Here is a 24,285-nt window from a genome sequence, read left to right as displayed (position 1 = left end):
TTTGGGAAGGTGAAGGGCTAACAAAAGGCATTTATTCAATTGCTAAATGATGTCTTTGTTTTAGTTATGTGCCCAAGTCCAACCCAAGCTGGGCTGGACAGCACATATCCAGTAGGATTAGTGGTGTTTATTCCGACTGTCAGGATGTTGAGGTGGGGGAGTACAGCAGAACTAACATCATTTCATAGCAAGAAAATAATAGAACACCTTTGTCTCCTGTCCCATTGCTGTGACTTCCAGTAGCACAGGCATGATCAGCCAGGCAAGCCCCTCTTGCTCAGTTTTTGTGAGCTGCAGCCTCAGTTTTGGGACAGCCCAGCAGGCCAGCTCAGGATTCACCACCCCACACAAAGACCCCAGTCCCTTTGGAAAGCAGCACAGACACCACTTGGCTGCCTGCTGCTGTGGGTGGGAGATAAGTGTGTTAAACAGGTATCAGGACTACCCTCCTGCAGCCAGGCAGAGCTGTAACAATGTGCTTTTACACCATCCAAGGGATGAAAGTCGTCCTTTGGGAACCAAAGCCCTCAGAAACAGATTCCTGAAGTTGCTGAGGTGCCCTATGTACCGAAGGATTGTAAAGCATTTGAACAACTTGTCTTTTCAGCACATGGCCCCCCAAAAAAATGGTGTGGTGGGAGTCAGAGGGCAGAATCACCAGCCAGGAGCCCAAGTGCAAATTCAACAGTCCCAGGGGATATAAAAGCCTGGGAAAGCTCAGGAACCTTGATTTTGCAAACACCCCACGGTAATGTCTCTATGCAGGTCCACTCACTGCCCCAGGGCTGGGAGTGAGCAGCACTGTCCCAGCTCCTGGAGGAGCTTTTGGCAACCAGCGTGGCTCTGCTCCCAGCGCTGCTCCTGCAAGGAAGGCGTGTCCCAGGGGCTGGGCTGAAGGCAGAGCGTGCACCCCAACCCAGCTGCCCTCCCATCCTCGGGGTCCAGCATCCGTGGCTGCTGCCAAAGGCCGTGAACAAACTGCTCTCAGAAGGCCGCGTGGCACGTCGTCACTTTGCTACAGATTTATTTCTGTGGGAATTAATGAAACGGTACACACAATTCCAAAAAAAAAATAATAATCTTTTATAGGCCCATAATCCTTCTTTCACAGTACAACGCAACAGTAAAGGATTTAGTCAGTGTAAACAGAAGGTCCAATAGTGATCATCAGCTATCACAGATCAGCTGCACAAACACCATAGCTACGGGGTTAATGCCATTACCACACAAATCGACAGTACCAGTACAAATCATAACTTTACCTACAATGCTTTTTCATGTGCAAAAACCATGAAAATTCAATTTACAGAAGAAGGGCACCTTCTCTAAATCTTCATGGGGGCTGTAAACTGCCTCCTCAGGGCTGTCTTATCTATTTGGCAAAGGTGTCAGGCCCTGATTCTCCAAGGTACCCTTAACTCCATCTGCAGCACAAAGCAACAGGGCTCTGCCTCTGCACACCAGGCATTCCTGTGTGCTCTGCTGCAGCCCAGCACAGAAAATAATCAGCTGAGGATGAATCCCATGAATTTAAGCTTAGACTCATTTATTGATTAAGGCTATTCAAAATGAATCATAAGGTAACCCATAAAATCATCATTGGTAAACTTTTTCTCCTTTCATGTACTAACTGAACTGTTATTGGTGTCAAATGTTGAGGCTTATGGGCAATGTGTTGGCAAGTTTGCAGTGAGTAGATAAATTACTGAAGTTAAAGGGTCAGAGGAAGAGAGGAATGCTACCACAGCCATGGAAAAACATCAGCTGGTGGTCACCTCGAAGCAAATTTGTACCTCAGCTGGGAATGCCTGGGAGGGAGCCCTGAGGCAGCAGAACTGTCCTGCACATCCAGCTGCACCAACTCTGTAAATTCAATTCATAGTCAGGCTATACAGGAAAAAACAAGAGGCAGTTATTTATCATACCTCTTCAAAAAGGCAGAACGAACAAAAAACAGGATGAAGAAGTGATGCAGTAAACCTAAAATCAACAGGTTCCTACTTTTTTTTTTTTTCTGCTTTTTTATATTTTTAAACACATGAAGTTAAGTTACAGACATCATATAAAATGCACACTCACTTTATGGAATTCCTGCATAGTAGGAAACAAAGGCCAGTGCTAATCCAACAGCTTTGTTAACAGCGGGATGCCATTTACAGGTGCAAGGAAGATGCCCCAAATATACCCAAATATAAACAGAGCATTACCCCCCTTCTAGGGAAGTCCTATGGCAACACTTAAACGTTTTGTTCAGAAGTTAAAAGAAAGCATTTTCTTGGGGATAAACTGCCAAAATAATTATCGTTTCACATCCATAAATTTAAGGCAATGTTACTTAGACCTGAGAAAATGAAGAAAAAAAACCCAAAAAATGTGTAGATTTATTTTCCCAACTATACATACACAGTTGAAACTTCAGTATTTTCTGTCTCCTCCAACTCTCAGGTGGTGCTGGGGAAAACAGCTGTGGGGACACTGCTCTGAGGTCCCAGGGTCAGATCCTGAGAGATGCAGAGTTTGTTCCAAAGACAGCTAATGGGAGCCGTGAGTGCTCGGACTCACTTGCCTCTCTTTCATGTATTTTCATTTTAAATACCTCTGTTTAAGCCCTCTGGAGAGAGTTAACTCCAGAACGGGCCTGTAGTGTACCAGTAACCCTGAAAGGTTTGTATAGCAAAACTGTAGATAAAATAGACAGTAAAATTACATACAGTAAATTTCCACTATTCCCCCTTTCCAGGAGAAAAAAGATGTCAGGGTTAACAGTTCCACTGCACCTTTAGCCATTCCCATAACTACAGAATAAATCCTTTAACACTAGTGTGAAATCGCAAATTGTTCTGTGCTCTTCCTTGAAAAATAAACACGTAAATTAAAACCAAAAATCAACTCGCAAACATTTCTCATTAAATGATAAGAGACACAAGAAAGGTCGGGTGGGGACTGCAGACACACAGCATGCTAAGGAGTGACCAAACAAAGTGCAATGGTTTCCGACTCTGTGGGAGGACGGACGGACAGATGAACGGCTCCCCTTCAGTACCAGCTGGATGCCTCTGGAGAGCTCCGGAGGTACCGTGTGGATCTGCAGCCCTAAAGCTCGAGTTTGAGGTTGGCTGGGCTCCACAGCCCCGTGTGCAGCTGCAGCAGCTCTGCACACTTTGGCTACATCTGCGACTGCAGGACAGCGATTCGCCCGCGCAAAGACACGGCCGCTTCCCAAAGGTGAGATTTAGTTGCCAAAAGAGGATTTGATGGCTGGTTCTAGACAGCTGCTTGAGCCACAGCTGAAAGATGGACTCAGACCTAAAATCTGTGCATGCCTGGTGTAGTTTCTGTGGGAACGCCTCCTTCTCCTGAACACAACTACAGACACCAACCATCCCTCTCTCCTGCTCCCATCCGAGCAGCCGGACATCCACAGCCCCTGCTGTCAGCTTTGGCTGGGGTCTGCCATGAGCCCACTAAAGCAGGGCTTGGGCAGAAGGTCACTAAAAAGCAAAAAAGTCTCCGGGTTCCCACAGTGAAACAAGTTTATCACCGTCCACTGCCTGGCGAGAGGGTCTGTGGGCAGATTTTTTGCTGATATTTCAAACGTGACTATCCAAAGATCAGAGACCAAAGGAAACTCAACAATCCTCATCAGACTAGAAAGGAAATTCCACTGCTCACCAGCAACTCCCTACCCTCCTCTCCCAGGTTCAAAGGATGAACAGGGAGTCACAGCTCCTTTACTCACCCGCTGGGAACTAAACCCTTCATCAAATCACACATTAACAAAGCTCACTGTGTGCAAAAGACTCTTACGCTAAAACAGTTCCACCCTACATAGTGCAGTCAACACAGTTTTTAACTTAAATTTGCAGCTTGTTCTTTACAAGTGCTTGGCAGAGAATATTTATATTCTTTTGACACCATATAAATAATATTTATACAGCTTAGACATTTTGAGACATGCATTAGACTTTAGGTAGTACATACTTCTTGATCATATATGCAAATATTACTGTCAATTAAACCGAGCAACCTTATGCTGGACCGTGTCTCGCGTTATCCAGGACGTTTGACGGGGGCTCCGAATCGTCCATGGGCAGGACCAGGCGCGTTCCCCGGATCACGAGTTCATGGTCCCCAAAAGCCAGCTCCCTGTCCAGGGCATCCTCCGAGCTGTTCCCCACGAACCGCCGGGACGTGCCGCTGGACGCCACCGAGTCGGTGTTCACCGTGGAGTCCCCGTACGTCAGGCTGATGTCCCCGTCGTTCAGAATGAGGTCGGAGTCGTCGTCCTTCAGCTGCTCTTGATTCTGGGGGACAACCAGGAGGAAACCAGGAGGAAAGTGCTGTTAAACTCTTCCAGAATGGCTGTTTACAATCGCACGGTGATGGTGACTGAGCTGAGACAGAGGCACCGAGTCACAGGCTCTCCTGCACCGTGACCAGAACCAGACGTGGCACACACACATCTCAGAGCCCAGGTGACTCACACTGCGCAGAGCTTCTCTGCAGACTGCCTAAAAGGGCATTGCTAAAGCTCTCCCAGCTCTCTTCCTTCTGGTGCCATTGCCAGGTACACAGGGAATGCAGCATTGAGTGGCTTTGACCCGACCAAATACTCATGAGCACAGGAATTGCACTGCTGACCCACCACAGCCATTGCTGGCTTGTCAGGGAACCTGATGCTGACACTGTGCAGACAGGGCAAGCCTCCTGGCATGGACAGCTGCCACTGCAAGGGGCCCCTGGGCATGGCAATGCTGGCTACCTTCCTGGTAGTGAGTGATGCAGTTGAAAGGGCTGCAGGAATGGCTCAGCTGTAAGCAAGCAGGGGATAGGGAATTGTGTGTCCTCCCAGCTGGGCCTGGGGAAGGACACCTGTGATAACTTCATTGAGCCAGTCACTAAGGTACCACCATGAATACACCACAAACCCCTTCGTGACCTAACAGCAGGCTGGAAAAGCAAAATGCTCATGGGAATTAGCTCATCCATCAGCCACAATATCTGACTTCCCTCATGCTCCCAGCTTGACGCTGTAGAGCAGCATCCAAAAGAGAAACATAAACAGATCAAACCCACAACACCGTGACAGAAAGGACACTAAAGGACTCACCTCGTACGCCTGTGGGCTCGTCAGGCACCGGGCAACAGGCCCACAGCACCCTGGGAGTGTGGTGGTCAGCGGGGGACCACTGTGTGTCAGGAGAGGCTTCAGATAGCTACAGAGAGGGTTAAGGAAAATAGAGGAACGGGACCATGTAGGCAAGTCAAGGGCTGGGAGGGCAGCACTGAAGGACTCAGCACTGCAAGGAAATCACAGAAAGAAAAGAAACACAAATGCATGGAAGCACAGAAGCTGTCATGGTATGCAACAAGAATGCAACCAAACACAGCAGGACAGTCCTGGTAAGATGCTCAGCAGCATCACTTGTCCCATCACCTTGTGCTCCTCAGTCTAACATTGCCCCACCTTTAATTCACAGCACAGCACCTGGAAGGGAGGAGAGGCACAGATCTACCAAGAGGGACTGCAAGTAAAAAAACCCCCATCCCTTTCTGGCCACCAGCCCCTGGGACTAAGGACCCCCAGGACTCCAATCTCGGAGAGCCCAGCTTTGAACAGAACTGCTGCTGCATTCTCACAGACAGAGGGTGAAAATTGTCATTTCTCACAGCCACAGGCTCAAGTAGATGCAAACCAAAGCGCAGCAATGTCACGGGAAAGCAAGCACTGGCTCCTCTGCTAAGCAGGGAGCAAGTCATGGTCCCAGTGAGAGGTGTCTGGGCAGAGGGATCTGACACAGCACACACCACCTGCCACCCAAGGATACTTGTGGTCGAAGTTGTACCACATGCGGAAAAGCCAAGCACTTTCGGCCTTCGTGCTCCTCCTCTCGCTCTCTGGGACACCCTGTGGGAGAGCAAAACAGTAAAGAGGGGCAGGACAACATGCCATGACCTAGATCAGAGTCAGGAGACCCCATGGAACACTGGATTATCCCCAGGGAACACAAAGAGACAGAGACTTCCCCACTGCCTCTTCAGAAGAAGCCTTTGGGTTGCAGTGTGTATAAGGACGTTCACACCACAACAGGATGCATTTGGCAGCATTCAACTGCTTCAGGGAGATGGTATCAAAGCACAGAGTGACCATTTTGCTGCTAGAGCCTTCCAGTGTCTGGCCCCAAGGTTCAAAGTGCCTCAGAGCCAGCAGCTGCACCCAGACATCACGTTTAATAGTCACTGACAGGTCCAATCTCCATCAGATCTCGCCTGACACTGCTGCATGCAAATAATTGTGTGTTCTGGGAACTCCAGGCTTCCTTTTTGTCAGAGAAAAAGAATATGAAACTGTTTGGAGGGGACTATGAGTACAATTACATATTTCATAGAAATCTGTCTCACAGATTTATGGCCCTGGGCTGCCTGTCACATTTGATCCTTTCTCTGCAGGAGGTGAACAGCCCAATAAATGGCTCTGAATAAAATGAACCTCCAAGGTGCAGAATCCACACTGAAACCAAGGAAAGCCACAGCACAACCAGGCTGCAGACATGTGAATGAGACAGCTGGAACTACCAGGCAGGAAAACTCCCGGGGCTGTAGAGCTGCAGCATGGATCTCAGTGTGGTCAGTGGTTCTGGGGCTGCCACATAACTACCCTCAGGAAAAGGTGTAGTAAGGGTTGAGGGTACCCATGGGGAAAAGTGGGGCAGAAGATGCTACATAAAATGAGTCTGTAAATGGTGTCTCTGTACTGCCCTGGACACTGGGATGAGGCAGAGCCTCCATGTCATGCTCACTTAGGGATTTATTTCAAACCCAGCAAGGGAGAGACTGAATCTACTGCAGCAGAAACATGGACTGACTAAACAGTCCAGCATTGCTTCTGTGCCCTTCTTTCCAGCTGAGTCAAAACAAGGCTCACAAAAACCAGAGAGCACAGAAAAGCTGTGACTCCCACTGACTGCAAACTCTTTCACAGGGGGAGCAAAAAGCTCCTGCAGCTGGAAGGAAGCAGAGCACAGACAGACATTCACAGGGTCAGGATGTAACCCCTGCCCTGAGGGTGCAGTGCAGATTCCTCTGCAGAGGACACTCACCACATTCTCCTGATCCGCGTCCACGCCGACCCTGTGAGGAGAGAACAGTGTCACACGCAGCGGCGGGGCTGGGATCCGGGGCAAGGACGGGATCTGCTCTCTGGAAGCCCAGCAGCCCGAGCTGAGAGCAGCCCGAGGGGGAGCCCAGCCCGGCCAGGGGAGCCCCGCACTGACCGGATGTTGAGGCAGGACAGCATGGCCGTGGTGCCCCCGCCGAACACCCACACGGTGAAGAAGACGATGAGCAGGGTGGTGCTGAACATCATCTGCCGCGCGTACGTGGCCGTGTCGCGGATGGCCAGGGCGAAGGCCATGGCCCCGCGCAGCCCTGCAGCGGGAAGGGAGAGCAGAGGAGCTGGGTCAGCCCCCAGCATGGCCAGCTTCCCGCCTGGGTTTACATCCTGCTGCCCCTCTGCTGGGACATCCCTCCAGGGGAGAGCAGTGGTGATTTTGTCTCTTTCCGAGCCCAGAAAGGCAAACCCTCCTCCTGCCCCATGTCGTGTGCTTGAAGCAGGACAGGAGGAGCTCACTCCTACATCCCAAACCACTGAGTCCCTTCCCACCCGGCCTCCCCTGCAGACATTGCCCATAAGGGATTTAGAGTTGAATAAGAAATATTTCCAAGTTCTAAGGGGCAAGGAAGTGTGAATAGGCCACATGGTCAGAGGAAGGATGCAGTAACATACCAGCAAACATCATCATGTGCTGCAAATTCGTTCCAATTTTATTTCTTCTCCCCAGATTCAGTAAAAATGATAATGGGTAGATATTGGCAGCTCTTCCTAGGAAGATAGCAAGCTGTATTTGCACATGTTAAGGAAATTGCTCTTCCTGTGTCTCCCATCACATCCCACCTGCACAGAGCCAGTTTCTACTGCCCAAATGAAACCGGGAGCTGCAGAAACGCCGGTGCTTTGGCTGCAAAGAAAATAACCCAGCTCTGAGTGCTACAGCACCGTGGGAAGAGCAGGCTACTGCCTCACTGAAACAGCACACACTGCATATCACAGAGAGACAAGCACAAATAAACAAGGGTAATGATGAAAGGACATGTTAGACAAGTGAGAGGAGAGGAAAACCACTATTTCCCACAGTACGCTCTCCGTTGCCAGGTCCATTTTGCACCCCAAGAATTATTTGTCTTCTGTGAAGCTCAAGTTATCACAGCTATGACAACCCCTCTGACATTCTCCAGCATACCACACTTCACAGCTGGGTTTGAAGCTTTAAGCCAAGTCCCATTCCCAAAGATTATTCAGCAAAATGAAAGCAGCAGCTGTTGAGAAGGAAAAAAAAAATCCAATACTCTTTCTGTTTTCATAGCCTGCAAGATACAAGAATCACCAGCCCCTTCATATTGCTTTTTATCTTTGAAGCTGTGTCTTTTAATACCAGCACCCAGATGGCAAAAATAATCTTGGAGCCAGTATTCAGCACAGCCTTGAATAATATGGAAAATGCTTCTAGCTTTTATGTTCTTTCCTGAACATCACAATTTGCATAAGAGACGTATTTCATGATCTCGCTCATGAATGAGCTATTTCATCAGTGAGTTAGCCAGTTCCCACTGAAGAGGCACAGCACAGAATTCCAATATAACAGCCCAAATGGCATTTCTGTGCTCTTCACCCCTCTGCCCCACTGTGACCCCACAAAAGCTGAGCAGGGAAATTCAGCCGAGCCTGCTGCAAACCCACAGACCAGCACTGGCAAAAACATTTTGTTTACTGGTATAAACTTACATCAGTGCTGACAAAGGGTGAAAATAATTCTGCACCTTTAACTGGCTTCCCTGTGGCGTGAAAAAAATTCCTTCAAAATTCTTGTTTTTCCGAGACATACCAGGGCCCTTGTTCCTGTTAGCATCAGCCTGCAGAACAGGAAATCCTTTCTCATGACATCATTCAGAGGCATCTACTGTAGCTGTAGCTGTGCTGTTTGACCAAAAAAAGGCTTTTTATCAGGGTTAACCAAGTGCACTAGCAGAGAAAAGAGGAAATAAATGGCTAAACCAGGCAGCCCCCCTTTGCAAAGCCCCTCCTGGTACCACATGACAAGGCCTGGCATTGGCATCATGGTCACACTGAATGATGAGTCCCTGCAGCAGCTGATTTGGATGCCCACAAGAGGAGAGAAGACAGGGGAAAAAAAAAAAAAAAAAAACAAACAGAAAAGCTGGAAAAAGAATCTCTGTCTTCTTAAAATAACCAGCAAAGGCACCACTACATGGCAGAAATCCCCTTTTAAAAATAAAGCTAGACTGATTGAAAAAAAACAAACCCACTCATTTGAATGAAAAACACGAATTAGGAATGAGGCACCTCTCCCTTTCTTTCTGTTTTATAAATTGGGCTCCAAAGGATACGAAGGCCCCCACCACAAAGGTAGGGTTAAAGACATGGTTCTGGAAGGTGAACAGTGCAAGTCCCATGTAGGAGAAGATGAAGTTTTCTGCCAAGAAATTCAGAAGCTCAAACAACTGAAAGAGAAAAAGAAATTACAAGTCATTAGACATAATATAGATTTAATAAGAAAAGCATGTTAGCCCATCCGTCATGCAATAAATACTCTGCAGAAGCAACCCTAGTGAAATGCAGCTGTAAGAAGACAGATGCACCTAATTCTGGCTAGAGGGAAGGGAAAAAATATTGAATTTGAAATTCAGAGAGGCTGAAGGAGTCTGAGGAGTTCTCACCTGCTTAGTTCTGTGTTGGGACTCTGTAGATAAGTTGTTATAGGTATAATGGGCCTGTGTGATCCCACAGAAGAGCACAGCCACCACACCTGGGGAGCAGAGCATCACATTAGACTCCTGGTCAGGAAAAGGGAGTTGAGCTGCACCCCAGGCCTGTAGGGAATTGAATGCAGTAACCCCAGAACCCACAATCATTAAACTTCTGCAAGCAGAGGGGGAGCCCCAGCTACAGTCGATACTGAGAGAAGCAAAACTCAGTGGTCCCATCATCCCTGCAGAGCTCCATGCCAGAGGCAGGGCTGTGCTGGGGCTTGCCTGTAAAGCCACATGCTTCAGCCAGCAGGAACGTGCTCCAGGACATCAAGAAGAATAAGCCGGTCTCCAGCAACGGGAACTCCCGAAGTTTGGTGAACTTGGTGACGTTGCAGATGGTTAAGGACAATTTGGAGAGACACTGCAGCCTAACAGCGTATCAAATCCTATTGTGTATGACAGCTGTTCGAAAAGATTCACAGAAGTTAGCTGGAATTGGCTCAGCCCACCCCTAAAAAGGCCATGGCACTGTCCTTCGTTAATTTAGGGGAAAAAAATTTAACATCTGGGTGAAATGCAGTGCAGCAAAAAATAAACAAGCTGTTATGCAAACACTTGGGGAAAAAAACAAACAGTGAAAAGGATATTAAAGCTGTCACAACTCCAGTAGCTGCTCCCATTGCAAAAGATCCACTGAATATCCCCAGGAAGATCCCGATGGACTTGAACATCGCTGTGACATCAAACGTGTGGCTGTTGTCACCCGCTGGCTGATACGCAACTATTGAGCTGGAAGAGGACAGAGAGCACAAGAACAAAACTGCTTAGTCTGGAGGGAGAGGCACCTCACAGTGCTACACGAGCCTTGCAAAGTGCTACAACTGCTGCAAACACCGAGCCTGAGGAACCAGGGAGACACAACACACTGCAATCCCCTGGGATCACAGTGCGCAGTGGCTGCACACCCTCCCTGTCCTGGGGAGTTTGGGATCAGCCCCCCCACCCAGGCCTGGATGTGCAGTTACTCCTGGACACCAGAGAGCAGGGGCCCAAAGCTCGTGCCTCGTGTGGTATTTATGCTGGTATCTGGGCTTGGCACCAGATCTCTGTAATGCCAGGTGCTGTGGGACCACAAAGCATTCAAGCAGGAAAGCTCCATTTCTCCACCGAGGGGGCTGATGTGAACATCCCCTGGAGAGCTGTAACTGCTCCCGTTCCGCCACATTTAACATGCTCAGCTCCAAAGTGCAATACCGCAGGGCAGCCACGGCAGACTGCGCCATGCACAGCAGCAACACCATTCTCTGCATCCACCAGACCTCAACAGACCTTTGTGGTGAGATGGCAAACAGGTCTGCAGTGCTGATCCCATCTCTCAGTCTGCTCCCTCCTAACTCCTGATGAGCTGAGCCTCGCATTAGTCATTCCACTGCTCTACCTGGAAAGGCTGAAATACAGGGGGGGCCTTATCCGGCTCCTAAATCCCATTTATCAACTCCTTACATCACTTTCCTTGATGTAAACTTATCAAAAACATTAACTTCCTAGTTAGCAATCCCTTGGCTCACTCTGTTAAAACTCCTGGATGTGAAATTTAAACGTTTGCTGTTTAATCTGCTGAGAACACACACTTAGACTGCCTTGCACACACATCTTGCAGCTTTCTCCCCTAACTATACACCAACGTTTTTCTGCAATACAAATGACAAACCTCCCCTTTCCAACACATTGCAGGTAATTTCTCTTGCTAAACTTCCCTTCTTTTAATACAGCTCATTTTTCTGCATTGCCTTTTACACTGCAAGCTGCAGATTTCTCCATAATTTAATTCCTTTCATCAATTCCATCTTATGCTTCTCATTCACCAACATGCTCTTATTCTGGGTTTTCAGGTTTCACTCTTTTTTTAAATCCAGACTGGTTTCACTTCCCCTCCATAACCAACTCTTTGAATGTTGGTTTTGCATTTTAACCTCTCACAGTTCTCCTTCTGGTTTTGATTTTTGCATCACTAATAAGACATTATTGCCAGCTGCCCTTTATTTCCCCTGTTGCTGTTCATGGGGCTTCTCATGGTGTTTAATCCCTGTGAATCCTCCCTTTGGAAGAAGCAGGTAGAGATCCTGCAGCTGCATTTACCCTCTGCTCCCAAACTGCAGCTCTGGCACCTCACTGGCCACCAGTTTTCAGTTCTAGGTTCAATTCCTCTTCATCCTGCAACAAGTTCCTGCTGCCAAGCCATGCCAGACCAAGACAGGAACAGAAAGGCACAGATCCTGCTCCTTAAGCACAGGAACAGACATTTGCTCAGGGCTGAAAACAGACAGGAGAGGAGCCTTGGGGCACCCAGACTGCACAAAAGCCACTGAAGAGCCCAGCTCCACATCCTCCCCTGCCCACAGTGCTGAGGCAAAATCAAGTAAGTGCTGAGTGAACTCAGAGCTGCTGCTTGGTGCAAATTATCCTGTTTTGGGGAGGGGGTGGAGTGAGCTCAGCTTGTGGAGAGAGGGAAGCAGGAAATCAGAGCAACAGCTACAGAGCTGGCACTGAAGCAGAGCAAGAGGCAAATCACTGCCGTCACCCACACGTGCTGAGATCCACCACAAATTCCATTACTCTGAAGCTGAATCCACCCACTCCCACCCAGAACCTACCAGCACAGGCTGGAAGACCCCATCCCCTCCTCACTCATGATCACTTCTGAAACACAATCTGGCTGTGCAGCGTTTCCTCTCACACCAGCAGTAGCACATCCAGCAAAAAAGCCAGAGTGAGCAATACAAAGAGTTCCAGAAACCTCAACAGAAACACTCAATTCAGTAAATACAACACACAGCTCACAGTGTGTTACTTGCTGCCTCCAGTGAAACCCACACAACCGGCACGCTGGAGTGACAAGTATTCCAGAAATATTTTCTCCATTAGTCTTAGCTATATGTTAAGCTGTCACCATTGCAGGTATTATATATTACTGAACAAATTCCCATGATGACAACACAGTGAAAACGCAGATAAAATACGTCCTGCATGCAAAGGACATAAAATATTAAAGAGTATAAAACATCCTTTAGAAAGGCAGCAAGTTTCCCATGTGTTCAGTCAAGGGCATTAACTGCAGCTGTAAGAACATTAACTCCTTAAAGTGGGGAGAGAAAGGAAACAGCTATTTCCACCCAAACAAAAGCAGGGATTCGTGGGTGGGAAGCAATGCAGGTAGCAGCAAAGCCATCAGCAAGGGGTTTCAGTGAGATCTTGTGGCTGAAAAGCAGACATGGTGCTTTTCCTGTTTCAGAGGGACATAAAAACTTCCCTATGGATGGGTCGACTGACCACAAAAGCAAAACAAAACCATCCATCATGCAGGGGGAAGTTGTAAGGGCAATCCATAATCCCAAGCAGTGGTAAGCAATGAGGACATGCATCAGAATGTCACCACAGCTCTTTGGACACTTAAGATGCTCTTGCAAACACCTATGTTCCTATCTCACAGGGGCAAGGCCAAGTGGTTCCCCCCAGCTCCTGACATGTAACACATATAACAATTCTAAATAAAAACAGAAGACACTTACGAAGACAGCACTATGGCAACGGCATCATTGAGGACGCTTTCGCCAAAGAGAAGGGCATACAGCTCAACATCGACCTGGAGTTCATGGAATATGGCAAGGACAGTCACTGACAAATAGAAAAATAGAGAGACATTCAAAAAAGGTGCTGTTATTTCGATGTAATCAAAGACTAAACATCCTTTTTAGAAAGCTGCCTTCCTGCACATCTGTGCCACTGCTGTGACGGTGCCAGCTGCCCCCCGTGCTCTCTTTGATAGTTGTCCTTCTGCTCTTTCAGATTTGGATTTGATTCATCATTTCTCTCCTCCTTTTACTAAAACACATCTTGGCCTATTTTGCAAGCAGAAATAAACAAACTCTTCTCTGAGCTTCCCAGGGTCTGAGCTCATGGGCTGGGGCACGGAACCAGTCTGGCATGAGCCACCCAGACGTAGGGATGCTGCTACCTCTGAGCATTGGAGAGAGCCTTCCTCCACCTGCAGAAAGCCAGAAGGATCAGACTTGTCCAGGATGATGAGTGCCTTTTTCTTTCCATTCCTGATACTTTGAGAGAAATCCTTGGATTCAACACATTCTAAGTGCCAGCACAGACACACAACGTTTCAGACCTGACTAGAAATAGCCAGGCATGAGCTCAAAACCCATGTAGGGGTTTCTGTGATTTACGGCCACATGGCAGAGATCAGAGTTCCCTCAAGCTCTTCCATGATCCAGAAGCTCCAAGAAGATAATGGAAAGCAGCAGTTTTTGCATATCAGCCTCACAGAAACAGCACAACATCCAAAGCAAGCAAGATGTAACATGTGGTGCGTCAGGCACAGCTCAGGCTGAGTGCTGGGTCAATTCCAGACAACTTCTGTGAATCTTTTCAAACAGCACTCAGGGCACACTGGCTTTAACCCATTTATGCACAGGTAAATGCTCCATTTCTACCTGTGAAATCTTGTTGCTATTTCAACCCCAAAGAAGGGACACAACACCCACAGCTCATCTGCAGCATTTCTAAGCATTAGAAGATTTCCAGCCCTGCTCAGCAAAGGGCAGGAGCAAAGAGAGGCCCTTCTGTGGCCCTGTGCTTTTACATGAACTGATAGCATGCAAGTAAACAGCTACCACATGCAAGCTGTCATGAACTAAGTTCAATTTAGTTGGGAAAGGCAAGTTTTTTATAGCTTTCATTTATAAAGTGCATCAGTAAACCAGGGTGTCACTACTGTCCTCAGAAGTGCTCATTAAGGTGTCTCATTAATATAATTTCAACTAGATTAGCCCCTGGCAAGATCCAACCAAACTGGAAGCAGGAGAAAATAGCTAAACTAGCTAAAACTATCAACTGGACCCTCTCCACATGGCACATCTTGTTCTGCAACAGCTGCTGGCACAGGGTGGCAGAGACACAATGCCAAACCCCAGCAAAGTCAAGAGAGAGGCTGCCTATGACTTCACTGCAAACAAGGACTCAGGAAAGCAGAGGTCTGGAAGCTGTATAGCACATAACTGAAGAAAACTGAAAGGCACAGAGACAGATCTGACCTCTAAGGATGTCACAAAAGAATTAAGCTCCAAAATTCAGGAGGGAACTCCCAGGGGTTTCAGACTTTCTTTCCCTCTGCCCCACAACTCAAACCAGGCCAAAATGTAGGGAAAGCATGTAACATACCTGGGTCAGTGGCTGACACGATGGCCCCGAAGAGGAGGCAGTCAGTGAAGTAGAAATCTCCCCCGAGCTGCCCAGTGACTTTCATCAGCGCCACGCAGCCGTACACGACAGAGCTGGGGATCAAAAGAGGCAGTTACACATCTCTGCAATGCATTAAAACATTCATATGGGCTTGGTTTCCCTGAATTTACCAGATTAAAGCTATCCAAATGCCAGCACATCAGAGAACTGGATGGGATGCACTGAGCCTGGTGAAACCCCAGGGCCATGATCTTGGAGGTGAATGCTGGACCATACACACTAAAGCACTCTCTGAACTGGAGCATAAACAGGGTGCCAGCAGGGAACTGGGACCAGAACTCCTCCAAGAGTATAACATGGCTAAAGAAAAGCAGCAGCCAGGCTTACAGGGGTGCACTATCACTTTGCACTGCTGCACATTAACACAGTTCAGTGAAGTCACCTTAGACTGACTCTGAAATGGCCAAAATTTTCAGTGAGGAGCAGATAATGCAGATGCTGAATTTGCTTGAATCCACTGGACTCCATGGAAAACATCCTATGTCAGCCTGTGTGCTACTATCCAGAGTGGGAACCATCCAGCAGCCTCTGCACTGGGGGATAAACAATTCAAACACATCTGTGCTCACTAGACACACACCTTTATGATCCTGCCCTCTACTCTTGTGCCTCAGGTTTGAGGGCTTATGCTCTCAATAATCTGAAGTTGCTGATTTATCAAGACAATTTTCTCTGAAGCGTGAAACTTTCCTTGTCATGAATAACTATTCTCATGGGATGGTCAGAGGCTGAGAGAGCACTTTGCAATTAGACAGCAACCACCTTGTCCATGCAGCAGGAGTTTGCACAGTAAATAGTATTATTTGCTGCTGCTGAGCAGAAGTAGCAGAGCCTGTGTGACCTTTCAGGGCTGGGATTAGCAGCTTCAGCTCCAGGCTCAGAGCGCTTCTTCCAAGCACAGCTCAAACCCCTGTGAAAGAACCAGACCAGCTCCATCTACTCACCCAATCACCAGGCAGGAAATGGCAGTGCCAAGGAAAGCATATGCCAGGATGGATCCCAAGTTTCTGAAGAAGTGCCTCTAGCAGGAGAAAAAAAACAAAAATTGAACTATATTTTGCTAACAATTTATTTCAAGCCTGCACAGGCATCCACAGTGTCCACAGCAACTTGGACTCAGCTCAGACACCACGAGCTGGACAGGCACAGGGTGCCCAGCATAGTCCAGTGCCAGACCAGCAGCTAATGAAGCATTAATAAACATGAATGTACCATTTTCTCATACCTGGGTGTTTAATAAGTCCTGGGAACTGATTTCCTAACCCAGCAGCATTCGTCCTTCCTTCTCCCGCAAGCTAAACTGCATCATCCTCCTCTCCTTCCAAGTCAGCATTTCAGAGCTGCTGCTGCTTTCTAAAACCTTCCCACACTCCCATGTGCTTGGAAAGCTGGGATGGCTGAAATGGCCTGGCTGACCCCAAAGACCCCTGCTGGAAACAGCTGAAGTCGCTGACCCTTCCTGGGACTGAGGAGCAGACAAGAATGACAGGGGCACTCTCAGCTCTGCTTCACACAATCCCACACTTGCTGGGTAAAACCATACCCACCCCCGCAGCCTCGGCCTGCTGAGCAAGCATTAAAGCCCTCACAAGTATTAAAAATTCTCTGGAGGCAGAGGAACTAAAAACATCGACACTGTAAAGGCACGTACCCTTTTCAAGCTGTAGCCTGCATAAAATATAATGGGAGGAAGCAAAATGTTGAAGAATACTTCAGGATCAAAAGTCACCTGTTAAGAAAGAAAAAAAAAAACCCAACACTAAAATTATTTGTTAAAATTTTGCAAGACAAAACACAAATAAGAAAGTAATACATGGAGGAAGCCCTGTACCCCCACCACGTGAACTGTGTTGGGTCAATGCTGAGGATGTGTCTGGGGTCTTCTGGAGACAAATCCCAGAGCCTAAACAGCTTAAACTGAGATTAAAATCGTTTCATTACATTGTGTTCAATATATAAATTACTGCTCATCACAATCACAAGTTAAATACCAAATTAAAAACACTCAGCAGAACCAGGACCTGTCCCCATGGAGGGAGTGGGAGGCACTGCTCACCTCTCCAGTCACTGCCTCCCTTACCTTTCTCAGCATCTCATTATCCTGGACGTTGTTGAGCTCCTGGGCGCTGATCTCCCCCTTCAGGGTGTACTCGTAGAACTTCCCACTGACGTTCACCAGCAGCGTGGCCGGGCTGGTCTGCACTTGGCAGCTCAGGGTGACGTTGTTGACGTCGCTGGGGACGTGGATGCCGTAGCGCAGGACCACACCAACCAGGACACCTGGGGAGGGACACAGGTCTGTGAGACAAACCCCAGCAAACCCCCAGAATGACCCCTCTAAGCATGGGTGCAGCACCAGGATCCTGAGCCCCTGCTCAGCTGCTGAGCATAACCACAAGCCAATAATTGCCTGTTGTCAATTGAACCATCCTCGTCCCCCGTGAGCCAGGAGAATGCTCCGTGCCCATGGGAGTTCCTAACACAGCCATGGACAAGTCCTGAAGGATTTGAACCACCCAGCAATCAGTCAGACCCTCACTCCAGGGCAACAAACAGCCAACATCGAGGGCATGCTGGGTTTTTTAAGGTGAGCACCTCGCACTGCTGGGCCAGGTGCTGCTCACATGTGCCCAAACTGTGCCCCATGCACCTTGGAACCTGACACTACCACAGTAAACTCTTCATTTTGGCAGGGATTAAAGATGATCTTTAATCAGCAATCACTCTGTACACTCTGAGACTGGCAAGCATCCTTCCTAAGGTGCTGAAGCACCATACAGCCTCCTCCTAGCCCTCCCCGTTTTCATAAAACCACATTTTGAAATATAAACATATAAATACATAAAACTGTTTCCCAATCCAGGCTGACCACCCAGATCTACTCCTCATCCCTGCAAACTTCAGCTCTGCACCACAAGCAGCAGCCCCAGGGCAGCCCCATGAGGCAACTCTGTCTCCAGTTCAGCTTCAAAGTTAGGGGCATTTTGGGGTTAATTTGCAAGTCAGCAATTTATAAGGCATTTTTCTTTGATTGTCTGAGGTCTCAAATCCAGATTCAAGTGTGTTGAGCGCTCTCCTGGCAGAGTGTTTTGACATCTGCAGGCTGGGAAAGAGGGGTGTCCCACAAGACACCTCTCCACGTAGCCTTCAGCACAAAAGGGTTTGGAAACTCCTTGATTAAGGCGGCCCCAAGCCGCCACAGAAATCCTGGATCTTAACCCCATCTCTGAACCACACATTTATGAAAAGCTTTCAGACACGTGGGAACTAAACACAGACCGCAGCGCTCTGAAGGCTTCTCCATTTGCCTCCCAGGACGCTCTTGTTCCTTATTGCTGCCTTAATTAAGGCCTTGGCCTCTGCCTTCCTACAGGCAGGGCACCACCCCGACTGACAGGAACACCCAACACTTCCCGTGCCACCACCTCCTGGGCAGGACACTGTGGGGCCACAGCTCATTCAGCATCTCCTGCAGCCAGCTCCTGATCTGACACCCACTTCTTGACTTCTCCTCCCTTGGCCACAATTTTTCCAGGACAAGGTTTGCTATTTTTCCCTGATGGTGAAAAGTAAAGCCCCCACCTCCTGTCTCAGCAGGGCCACCAGAGCACACACCCAGGCCACGAGCACAGGCAGAGGAGGTGGCTGCACACAAAGTCACCACTGCTGGTCTAGGACAGCTCAGCTCAGAGACTGGACAGACCCAAACCCCTGCATGCAGCACTTGGCAGCACAGGTGAGCTGAAAGGCTACAGAGGTTTTTGAGCCATGCAGCATCAGAGTGCTCACCACTCTGGGCTCTATCGTGCCTGACTCACCCCAAGAGGCTCAGAACAGTTCCCTCTGGGCACAGCCAGGCACCATCAGCTCCAGCAAGGAGAGTTCAGGGCACGTCACAGCCCAGAGAGGCAGAGGGCTGCTTCTGCACCACCCTCGCTTAGAGGGGACACCATAAGTAATTCTTTAGCTTATTCTTCTGCCAGCCTCTGCTCCCGTGACCTTCCAGTGCTCCAGAAATAAAAGTATAGAATGAAAGCAAGTATGTCAGGCACATCATGATGCCACAGCATGTATTTACAGGAGTGTGTAGCAGTGGCTGCATGGCACCACAGCACTGGGACAAAACACTCCATTTTCCTTTCACCCACATGATCCTAGAGGTACCACAGGAACCAAAACCTTTCACTGGGATAAGAAGAGTTTCAAAGGGTTATTTACATCTGCTTATGGCTATTAAGGTACACCTCACTTTGCAGCCCTCAAGAACTACCTGGAGTAACTTCTAAAAAGTTTCTTCTTAAAAAAAAAAATTTCAGAGGTTCATGCAGGAATCAGAAACCAGCAGCTGCCTGCCCTTGCTCAGATGGAAGGAAACCCACCCAGCAACCCCTTTAACACTTGGGCTAAGCACTGTGAGATGAGAGGCCCCACAGGAGGAAGGAGGGACAGACAGGAGTCACTGCTGTGAATTCAGAAGGGATCCTGACTCGCCCATCTCTTGACTTGTAATCCCTGTCCCAAAGCAGTGCTACATCTGATAGCACCCCTGCTCCTCTGCCATCTCCTGACACAGACAGCTGTTCCTGGCCCTGAGTGCCAGCCAAGCGCCAGACAAGGCCAAATTCCCACTCTGACCAGGAGTGGGGTAAGAGAAAAGGGACAGATAAACCTACAATATCTACCAAGGAGTCCCAAAATCAGAGCTTTTGTCTTGCTCAGTAATAGCCTGCCTGGGAGGCTGCCCGGTGGGGAAAGACACTCACGTGCAAATACACAAATGCACAAATTGCAGCTGGGCACTGAGTGTGACCCTGCCAGTGGCCCTTACACAGAGACACCTTCAGAGTTACCTGCAGGGAGGGAAAGCATCCTGCTGCTCTGCTGGAAATCAACTATTCCACCAACATTAAATGGCTGCACCGCAGCCTCTCCTGCCCCATGGTGGATCTGATCAACTCTTCATCCAATGATGCTCACAGGAGCCACTTGGGACAAACCTGACATGGTTTTCCAGACACCAAGCCCAGTCCTGAGCTCAGGCTCCCAGGGGACCCTGTAGGTGCTCCTGGTTCTGACAGGCTCTTAGGAAATGGTTCAGGCTCTCCTGGCACTCACAGGGCTGCCCCAGCAGCAACCTGTGAGCCAGTATCGACATGCTTCTGCTGCCAGCTTTATAAAACTGAGCCCTGGGAGGGAGCTGAGCTGAGCAGAGGGAACCCAACACCGAGGAAGCTGCCAGCTGAAAGCTGCAAGGAGTTGGGAAGCTGAAGGCAAAGCCGGCAAATTAATTGAGTTCTTTTATGCAAAGTGCAAGAGATTATTTTCATTGCATTTCTCCTGACTTCATTAAAAAGGACAAAAGCCCATGGGCTTTTTTTTAAGGTGCTGTTGAACATTTCCGAGGTAATGATTTAAATGAAGACTAATATATTACCAAACCCAGCACTTAACAACAATGGAAGCTGACAGGATCCCCAGGCGAGCATTAATCTGGACAGCAGAAGGAAAGAAAAATGTAACAACTGAAGACATCCTGACAACAAGCAGTTTAGGCACATACAGGGGCCAAGTGGGAACAAGTACAAGGAAACTAAACTTCTAGAGAAGCTCCTGCACATCCACCATCAGACTCTGAGAAGAACTAAAACAAACTGAAACAAAATTGTTCAATTAATCATCCTAAATGCTGAGTACCTCAGATGTGGGAACCTAATTTTAAACACTGAAATGAAGCTTAAGGGCTACTAAGCACTAACTGTCTGTCCCTGTGAAATTACTCCAGCCAGTCTCCAGCTCTTGAACATCAGCTCTGAGCTGACAGTGTGATTTGCATGATAGAAATCCACCTGGAGCAAGAGTTTATAACTCCTAGTAAAAACAAAGACAGCAAAGAAACTGATGTGTTTTGCCAAAATACATGTGTGTGAAAGTTTTGACTTAGTTGTTATTGGGTTGTTTTAAACAGAAAAAGACAAGCTTTTGCAAATTGCTTCTCTTGTTCAGATTTCAGGGTCTGTTTTGCAGCCCCTTCCACGTTTTCAGTGAACTTCCTTGGGGCAAAAAGCATCGCAGGGAGCCAGGGACAGTGACACCTCCTTTCTTCCCTGAAGATTTTAAGTTGGCACCATAAAACAACAGCATCTCACTCACCACTCTGTGGAAATTACACATCCCTTTTCCTATGGCATCTGCCACTACCTGAGAAGCAAATGCCAAAAGCCTTGATACCAGGAAAACTCGGGATTTTCTCCTGATCAGACAGGTGACATTACCGATTTCACCAGCAATTCTCTAAGCACAGTCTGCAGAAGAGCAGACAGAAAAGGTGCATTTTATGGATCAGCAGGAGACTGAAACAACCCAGGCTGTGCTCTGAGAATAAAGTGAGCACTCAGGCAGGTCAGGGAGAGAGGATAATCAAGAGGAAGAAATGTCCAGGAGAGGAAGAACAAGGTTAAGGGCAAGTGTGAAAGCATGAAAGGAATAGAAAGTCACATGTCAGGAGCTCTGGGCCAGCAGGAGAGCAAAGACCTTCCATGCCTGGAAGCATGTCTTCCCCCAGCACAGCTCCTGTCCCAGGAGGTGACCATCCCCACCCTGGGCAGGAGGCCAGAAGCATCTGAATCCCCCTGAGCGGTGGCTAGAAGGAATCTGAAAATGCAGAGCAGTATTTTGTGTCCCTGAAAAAGCAGACGAATATTTTGTGCCTGTGGGCTGATGCAAGTATCTCCACCACTTCATTTGGAAGGACACTTCCAATTAACTGGAACTTGGGATCACAAAAGCCAGTGGCTCAAACAGGTCAAGTCACAGCCTTCAGATCAAAGCTTTCTGCTGGGTGGGAGATTCGGCCACGTCTGACTCTGTGTGGTCACACATCACCCCCAGCCAGCAAGGGCCAGAGGACAGACACTAACTACAGCATGCAGCAGGAGATGCCTTCTCAATCCTAAATTCAACAAATCTTCCCTAGATACAGATCCAAGGCCACATTAATCACTTCCCCAGCACACCTCTCAGTCTTACTTTGGTTGAACTCAAAGTCATGCCAGATAACCCAGGGAGGGCCATATATGGCCCCTCCATACCCTGCTTCAGGCCACTTCACGAGGCCATGTCACCTCAGTACATCACACACCACCATTAGAACCCAAATGTCAACAGCCCCACTCCACTGACCCACAGCCTTGCTCCACTTCCCATGGGAATACAGATGGGGCTCCTCTCCGAGAGATCCTGTCACAGGGAGGAGGAACTCCAAAGGTAGGGGCTTGTGCACACAGGTCCCCAGGCAGCAGGACAGGAGACTGCTGGCTCTGCAGGCTCCTGAGCTTGGCAAAGGGTGGGAAAATCCCCCAAATCGCCCCTCCACTCTACTTGGGCAACTTCTGGAAGTCTGGAAGCTCTAAACACACATTGGAAACACAGCCTCTGGCCCCAGCATGGGATCACAGAATGGTCTGGGATGGAAGGGGACCTTGATGATCATCCAGTGCCAACCCCCCTGCCATGGGCAGGGACACCTTACACTAGACCAGGTTCCTGAGAGCCCCATCCAACCTGTGATGCACGGCTCCTGGCCAGTGTAACAACAGGTCTGTGCTGCCCCAAGTCCCCGCTCTCGATGCTGGAGCAGGTAAGTGGGACCTGCCAGAGCTTGGTGACGTGGTAGCCCAGGACCCTGCCAGCTTCACCCTGTCAGGCCGCCTGGAAAAACCCAACCAGTTCCTCGCTGCCAGAGATTTGGGAGTAACTCTGCCCTCGAGAGCACTCCATATCTAGGGTTTGGAAAACAACCAACCCTCCCTCCAGCAACACGCAGATAAGGCTCAGCACGGGACACAGCAGGATGGGGCTGTCCCGGCGACACGGCAGCGTCCAGCTGCACCCACGAGAGGATGCGTCGTGTCCCCCCGCAGCCGTTCGCCCACCAAACAAGCCCTGTCGCAGCCCCTCGGCCAGGGGCCACCAGGCACTGACCGGGAGAGCGCTGCTGTGCTGCCGGGGGAGCGGGCGGCCGGGCAAGCAGCCAGCCCCGCAGCTGGCCCAGCGCGGAGCCGGGGCTGCTCGGGATGCGGCTCCCGGCGCTCGGGGCAGCTCCCGCACGGCTCTCCCGGGGAAGGGGCGGCGGGGCGGGGGATGCCCGCCTGGGGGGCGCCGCTCACCGTAGATCATGGCCAGCCCGGTCTCGTGGAGGAAGCGAGCGCGGCGGTGCTTGAAGAGCCAGATGGTGAGGATGGTGAGGGTGAGCAGCAGGATGAAAACGAGCAGGTTGGCGCTGTCCTGACGGTGACTCTCCTCCGCCGCCTTCTCGGACACGATCTCCTCCTCCAGCGCCCCGGGACGCGCCGCCGCCACCTCGGCGCCCGCCGCGCCCCGCGCCCACAGCCCCGCGGCCGCCGCCAGCACCGGCCCCGGCCCCGCCATCGCCCCGGCACCGGCCCGGCCCCGCCGACACCAGGAAGCGGCTCTGGGCGCAGGCGCCGGGGGCGGGAACAGCGCGGGGAGCCCGGATAGGGACGGGCCGGCAGCGACGGAGCGGGAAAGGGGCGAGGGGAGCGGGGGAGCGGGGACGGGGGAGGCGCTGGGGAGTTCGCGAGGCGAGGTTTGGGAGGGAAAGGGGTGCCAGGGGCTGCCATGAGCCCTGGGGAGGCTGGGACGAGCCGTGAAGAACGGGATGAGAGAAGGGGGAAGGTGATCAGAGTTCAAAGGGAAAAGGAACCCCCAGGCGGACTTGGTGCGAGGTCAGGAGCGGGCGGTGGGTGCGCGCAGGGTGCTCTGGAGGGATGGGCTGCAGGACACACCCCGGCCACGGCTCTTGGGGAGACGGGGTCCGGGGGGATCCTGGAGGCTGGTCGTGCCTTCACACCGTGCCAAGGCATGTGGATGGTGCCAAGAGCCGCCGTCAGCCCCGAAGTGGGATCAGGGTAAACTTCTCTCCTTTTTTACCATGAAATAGAGGGGGGACGCGTGAAGCCGGTGGGTCAAGGGTTGCAATAAATGTCAGTGATCAACTTAAACGTGACTTGTAGCAAACGTTTTCAAAGAATTGCCTTTGTACCTTGGGGGAATGGAAGACCCAGGATGCTTGGTTGTGTGGGACCCTGGTGCTTTCTTGCCTTGCCCCAGGCCTGGCTCGGCCAGGGG

General features: G+C 49.7%; 1 protein-coding gene across 1 annotated transcript; it reads right to left on the bottom strand.

The window, feature by feature from the left end:
• Nucleotides 1–1,007: 1,007 nt before the first annotated feature.
• SLC9A6 (solute carrier family 9 member A6) lies at nt 1,008–23,610 on the bottom strand. Its single transcript, XM_086850833.1, has 16 exons — nt 23,304–23,610; nt 17,219–17,418; nt 16,790–16,867; nt 16,083–16,159; nt 15,058–15,170; nt 13,398–13,503; nt 10,476–10,617; nt 10,111–10,216; nt 9,796–9,884; nt 9,466–9,579; nt 7,787–7,898; nt 7,275–7,428; nt 7,101–7,131; nt 5,829–5,908; nt 5,111–5,216; nt 1,008–4,304 (listed from the first exon to the last, which is right to left on the bottom strand). Exons 1-16 carry the CDS (start codon nt 23,563–23,565, stop codon nt 4,029–4,031), a joined length of 2,046 nt encoding a protein of 681 aa, XP_086706959.1. The 5' UTR covers nt 23,566–23,610; the 3' UTR covers nt 1,008–4,028.
• Nucleotides 23,611–24,285: the final 675 nt, after the last annotated feature.

Source organism: Cyanistes caeruleus, chromosome 14 (genome assembly GCF_971803275.1).
Source record: "Cyanistes caeruleus chromosome 14, bCyaCae1.hap1.1, whole genome shotgun sequence".
Taxonomy (NCBI): Eukaryota; Metazoa; Chordata; class Aves; order Passeriformes; family Paridae; genus Cyanistes; species Cyanistes caeruleus.
This window is presented reverse-complemented; position numbering and strand designations above follow the sequence as displayed.

Excerpts from the sequence above, each read along its gene's own strand:
- SLC9A6 (XM_086850833.1), bottom strand. The coding sequence starts at position 23,565 with ATGGCGGGGCCGGGGCCGGTGCTGGCGGCGGCCGCGGGGCTGTGGGCG. Across the intron at positions 15,171-16,082 it reads ATTTCCTGCCTGGTGATTGG|CTCTGTCGTGTACGGCTGCG; the intron begins GTGAGTAGATGG and ends TTTGATCCCCAG. Across the intron at positions 13,504-15,057 it reads CGTGTCAGCCACTGACCCAG|TGACTGTCCTTGCCATATTC; the intron begins GTATGTTACATG and ends TCTATTTGTCAG.